General features: G+C 45.4%; 1 protein-coding gene across 1 annotated transcript in view; it reads right to left on the reverse strand.

Annotated features, from left to right (window-relative positions):
* Adap2 (ArfGAP with dual PH domains 2) overlaps window positions 1-6185 on the reverse strand; it is a 28530-nt gene that overhangs the window by 17537 nt on the left and 4808 nt on the right. Inside the window, exons 4-5 of the mRNA XM_026780611.1 lie at window positions 3830-3909; window positions 2027-2139 (exon numbers count right to left, since the gene is read on the reverse strand). Of these exons, the coding sequence (XP_026636412.1) occupies window positions 2027-2139; window positions 3830-3909 (193 nt within the window). The remainder of the gene's footprint in view (window positions 1-2026; window positions 2140-3829; window positions 3910-6185) is intronic.

Consider the following 6185-nt stretch of genomic DNA (forward strand, 5'->3'; position numbering starts at 1 on the left):
CACATGGTGGCTCACAACCATCTGTAATGAGGTCTGGTGCCCTCTTCTGGCCTGCAGACATATACACAGACAGAATATTGTATGCATAATAAATAAATAAATAAATATTAAAAAAAAAAGAGAGAGACTCCTCTCCAAACCTACACCTTTTAAAAAAAAAAAGAAAGAAAATTGTTTTCGGCCAGGCATAGTGATAGACTCCTTTAATCCCAGGACTCAAGAGGTAAACCTCAGTGGCTCTATATGAGCCCAAGGCTATCCTGAACTACATATCAAATTCTGGGTTGTAAGGGCTGCGTAGTGAGACTCTGTCTCACACAGGAAAAAAAAGTACAGAACAACAACAATGAAATGGACCAAGCTAAGCGATTTTAAGTGACCAGAGTGTGGTTGTTGAGTAGACTGGACTGACAGTAGCCAAGGAAAAATACGAGAATGTCCTGCTGGCCATGGCTGAAGTCCTCTGTAAGACAAGGAACTGTTTGGTATTGGTATAAGAACAGACAGGAGGACCAATGGAACCGAATAGGAGACCCGGATATCAATCCACACATCTTCGAACACCTGATCTTTGATAAAGAAGCAAAAGATATCAAATGGAAAAAAGAAAGCATATTTAACAAGTGGTGCTGACATAACTGGATATCAACATGTAAAAGAATGAAAATAGACCCATATCTATCACTATGCACAAAACTCAAGTCAAATGGATCAAAGACCTCCACATAAAGCCAGCCACACTGAACTTTATAGAAGAGAAAGTGGGAAGTACACTTGAACGCATTGGCACAGGAAACCACTTCCTAAATATAACCCCAGTAGCACAGACACTGAGAGAAACAATTAATAAATGGGACCTCCTGAAACCGAAAAGCTTCTGTAAAGCAAAGGACATGGTCAACAAGACAAAATGACAGCCTACAGAATGGGAAAAGATCTTCACTAACCCCACATCAGACAGAGGTCTGATCTCTAAAATATACAAAGAACTCAAGAAATTGGACACCAAAAGATCACATAATCTAATAAAAAAATGAAGATCACATAATCTAATAAAAAAATGAAGATCACATAATCTAATAAAAAATGAAGTACAGACCTAAACAGAGAACTCTCAACAGAGAAATCTAAAATGCCTGAAGGACACTTAAGGAGATGTTCAACATCCTTAGTCATCAGAGAAATGCAAACCAAAACAATTCTGAGATTCCATCTTACACCTGTAAGAATGGCCAAAAACACTGATGACAACTTATGCTGGGGAGGTTATGGGGAAAAGGGAACACTTCTGCATTGCTGATGGGAATGCAAGCTGTTACAACCTCTTTGGATGTCACTATGGCGATTTCTCAGAAAATTAGGAAACAACCTTCCTCAAGTCCCAGAATACCACTTTTGGGTATATATCCAAAGGATGTTCAATCATGCCACAAGGACATGTGCTTAGATATGTTTATAGCACCTTTGTTTGTCATAGCCAGAACCTAGAAACAACCTAAATGCCCCTCGATCGAAGAATGGATAAGAAAAATGTGGTACATTTACACAATGGAGTACTACACAATAGAAAAAATAACGAAAGCTTGAATTTTGCAGGAAAATGGATGGAGCTAGAAATCATTATTTTGAGTGAGGTAACCCAGACCCAGAAAGACAATTATCACATGTACTCACTCATAGGTAGTTTTTAAACATAAAGCAAAGAAAGCCAGCCTACAAACCACGATCCCAGAGAACTTAGACAACAATGTGGACACTAAGAGAGACTTACATAGATCTAATCTACATGGGAAGTAGAAAGTAAAAAAAGACAAGATCTCCTGAGTAAATTGGGAGCATGGGGACATTGGGGGAGGTTTGAAGGGAGAGGGGAGAGGCAGGGAGGTGAGCAAAGAAAAATGTAGAGCTCAATAAATATCAGTAAAAAAATTCTTAAATGTCAAAAAAAAAAAAGACAAGAAACTGTCCACAAAGGCCTTGGCGAGCGGAGCGATCTTGAGGAAGCACAGGCAGCCTGGCCTCTTACCTCCTCTTTTGTGTAGTACTTCAGGAGGCCTTCTCTTGCCAGAAGGACAAACCTCCTTCTCAGGAACTGGGCATTGTCACGCCCCCGCTTCCACAGGAACCCTTCTCTGTCACCTGAGCCACCAAGGGCAAGAAGAATTAAATCATGAAGTCAACATAAAAAGCTGAAGAATGCCTCAAGTTCCTGAGGGTAGGAAGAGCCCCCACCTGCCTCTCAAATACAGCCAATCTAACTGGGCTATTTCAGGTGCAGGACACAGGGTCCTACCTGGGCCAACTTTATAGACTTTCAGTAGCCACCTACTGCACAAAACTTCTCTGTCTCGTCTCTCCCTGAGCTCAACCCACTTCACTGGAAGACAGGTGTGGCAAGGCCTGTGATCCCAGCATCTCGGCTGAGGAAGGGGAGTGGTCATGATTTCAATACCAGCCTTGGCCACACAGCATGCTGTAGCAAAGAAAGGACAAGATGTTGGAGAGATGGCTCAGCAGTTAAGAGCACTTGCTCTGCAGAGGACCCAGGGCCCAGCACCCACATAACTGCTCACAACCACCCATAACTCCAGTTCCAGGGGATCAAACGCTCTCTTCTGACTCCGAGGGTACTAGTGTTGCATGTGGTGCACACATACATTCAGACCATACACATAAAATCATACACATAAAAATGAAGTTAATTTTTTTTTTTTTGGTTTTTCGAGACAGGGTTTCTCTGTGGTTTTTGGAGCCTGTCCTGGAACTAGCTCTGTAGACCAGGCTGGTCTCAAACTCACAGAGATCCACCTGCTTCTGCCTCCCAAGTGCTGGTAATTTTTTTTTTTCAAGACTGGGTTTCTCTGTGTAACAGCCCTGGCTATCCTGGAACTCACTTTGTAGACCAGGCTGGCCTTGAACTCACAGAGATCAGCCTGCCTCTGCTTCCTGAGTGCTGGAATTAAAGGTGTGTGTCACTACCACCTGACTTTTTCTTTGTCTTCTTTTTTTTTTCTTTTCTTTTTAATTTAGGGATGGTAGTTGTGGCTCATGACTTTAATCCCAGCACTCAGGAGGCAGAGACAGGTGGATCTCTAAATTTGAGGCCAGCCTGGTCTACAGAGTGAGTTCCAGGACAGCCAGGGCTACACAGAGAAACCCTGTCTCATAGAAAAAAAAGAGTATAAGAGTGACCCCAAGGTCTGGAGAGATGGCTCAGAGGTTAAGAACACTGGCTGCTCTTCCAGAGGTCCTGAGTTCAATTCCCAGCAACCACATGGTGGCTCACAACCATCTGTACTGACATCTGGTGCCCTCCTCTGGCATGCGGGCAGAGGCAGAATGTTGTATACATAATAAATAAATAAATCTTTAAAAAAAAAAAGAGTGACCCCAAGACACTCGTTTGAGGAATAGTTTGCATCCTGGAAATCCTGGAAGCTTTGTTCTCGGGACAGCGGCAGCTTGAGAATTCAAGTCAGTGGAATGGACGCTGTCCTAGGTCTAGGGCTGCCAGCCAGGTTGTGCCCTGCATGAGTGTGGAAAGAGAGGCTCAAGCCCCTCACCAAGTCTACCCCTACCTTTCATTTCTCTAGAGCTCATTAATACATAGACCTCAAAACATTAAACAAAAAACTTCAGCTGCAGAGATAACTCAGGGCTGAGAGCACTGGCTACTCTCCCAGAAGACCCAAGTTCAAATCCCAACAACCACACGGCTCACAACCGTCACACCTCCAGTCTCAGGGGATCCAATACCCTGTCCTGGCCTGTGGGTGCGTTGCATACACGCGGTGCACATACATACATGCAGACAGCATGGGAACTTTACCTGGGGCTGAGACAGCTTTCTCGTCAGCTATAAATTCCTGTCTTTCGTACTTAGCTCGAATCCATTGCTCCTTTAAGACCCTAAAAAGAGACCTCTTGGTCAGCTGTGTCTGATGCATTGTCTTCTAGTTCCCACAGTGACTTTCCAAGACCCTTCAGTGGTGGGTGGGGACAGCCTCCCCTTCTCAGGATACCCGGAGGTTCTTGGCCTTAGGATAGTTAACATTGGTGCTGGATGATTCTCTGTAGTGGGGGTGGGTGGTTTATGTAATGTGTGGCAGTACCTCTAGCTTCACCCTCCTAGATTCCAGGAGCTTCTGCTTTTCAGACGTCACACCAGGGAAATTTGTCTTCTAGTGGTTTGGGAAGCTCTAGACTGTCCCTTAGCCCTCTAAGTCAATGATGAAGATACGACTCCCTAGACACTTACCCTGTCCCCAGCACCCCCACCCCAACTCTCTGCTGTAGTGGCATTTCGCTTGTATTTTAATAAGTAAAGCTTGCCTGAGGACCAAAAAAGTAAAACAGCCACACTGGCCAGCCTTACAGACCAGGCAACGACACACACCTTTAATCCCAGTAGTCACGCTAGTTTGCCATAGAGACCAGGCGGTGAATGCCTTTAATCCCAGTGGTATACACCTTTAGTTCCTGTCCTAGAGAGGATTATAAAAGGGGAGGAAACAGCTCTCATGTTCAGTCTCATTCTGAGATTCCTGGAGGCAGGATCGCCATTTTGGACTGAGGTAGAGGTAAGAGCCAGTGGCTGGCTGTTTTACTTTTCTGACCTTTAGGTTGAACCCCAATTTCTGTCTCTGAGTTTTTATTAATCGTGCTTTACTCTGCTTGTAAACTTGAGCCAAAAACGTCCTGGACCTGCTGATGGACTCTGAATCCCCACACTGCCTAGAGTAGACCGACCCTGAGGTGTCTAAAGTAACTGAGGATGACTTTGAACTCATGATCTTCCTGCTCCAAAGTACTGAGATTACAGGTGTGTGCCACCACACCAGCTATATGTAGCTTGGGGACCCAACTCAGGGATATAAACATGTTAGGCAGGCACTCTCCCGACTGGGCTACACCCCCAGACCAAATTACTGAACATTACTGAACATCTCTAAGCTTGGGAAATGAGCCAGCAATATACCTGCCTTCCCTAGTGCCGTTGGGGTGGGTAGTTGTATGTAAAGCACTTAGCACCGTACTAAACACACAATAGGCTTTTGTCATTGTCATTGAAGGTGATAGGGTCTTACTGTATAGGCTGGCCAGCAACTCACAGAGCTCTGCCTGCTTCTGTTTCCAGATAGCTGAGGTGTGATTCACAACACCAGGCTCACAGCAGGCTCTGGTTTATTTTTGTTTTGTTTTGTCTTTTTTGTTTTGTTTTGTTTTTTTGTTTTTGTTTTCAAGACAGGGTTTCTCTGTGTAGCCCTAGCTATTCTGGAACTAGCTCTGTAGACCAGGCTGGCCTTGAACTCACAGAGATCCTCCTCTGTCTGCCTCCCAAGTGCTGGGATTAAGGGCGAGTGCCACCGCTACCCAGCCCACAGTAGCTTCTTAATGCTAATGTCAACCAAATGTTATTCTTGGCTGCAGTAAAACTGGGCAGCTGAGAACAAACTTATTTTCAGTTTGCACCTTCTTATCTTTTCCAGGTACATGTTTCAAAGGTTAGCTGACCAAATGCCCTGGGACCAGGAGTGACCTGGAGCTGTGCATCTGGCCTAAACAGGTCACTTGGAACTCTGGGTTGCCCTGGCCTTTCGGGGTCAAAGGGATCAAAAGTTAAGAGACTGACTGGAAGTCCTCTCTGGGCTGTGCTGGGTAAAGCAGCATGAACCTGCAAGCGGATTTGCTGGTAAAAGTCTGGCTGAGAAAGATGGAGGGACCAGCGCCACATGAAGAAGAAAGACGGGGTCACACTGGAGCCCCTGGTGTGGTTCTTCCATCTCCCCTTCTCCTTCTCCTTGTTTTAGAACTGGAGGAAGGCAGCCACCAGCCCTAAACAACAGGGATTAAAATACAAAGACATAGCCAGGCGGTAGTGGTGCACCCCTTTAATCCCAGCGCTTGGGAGGCAGAGGGAGATGGATCTCTGTGAGTTCGAGGCCAGCCTGGTCTACAGAGTGAGTTCCAGGACAGGCTCCAAAGCTACACAGAGAAACCCTGTCTTGAAAAAAATAAAAATGAAGGGACAGTTGTAGGAGTCATGAGTAACAAGGCTGGAGGGGACAGGGTAAAAAGCCCATGTAAGAGATGCTGTCCAAGCCGGGCGGTGGTGGCGCACGCCTTTAATCCCAGCACTCAGGAGGCAGAGGCAGGCGGATCTCTGTGAGTTCGAGACCAGCCTG

Source organism: Microtus ochrogaster, chromosome 7 (genome assembly GCF_000317375.1).
Source record: "Microtus ochrogaster isolate Prairie Vole_2 chromosome 7, MicOch1.0, whole genome shotgun sequence".
NCBI lineage: Eukaryota > Metazoa > Chordata > Mammalia > Rodentia > Cricetidae > Microtus > Microtus ochrogaster.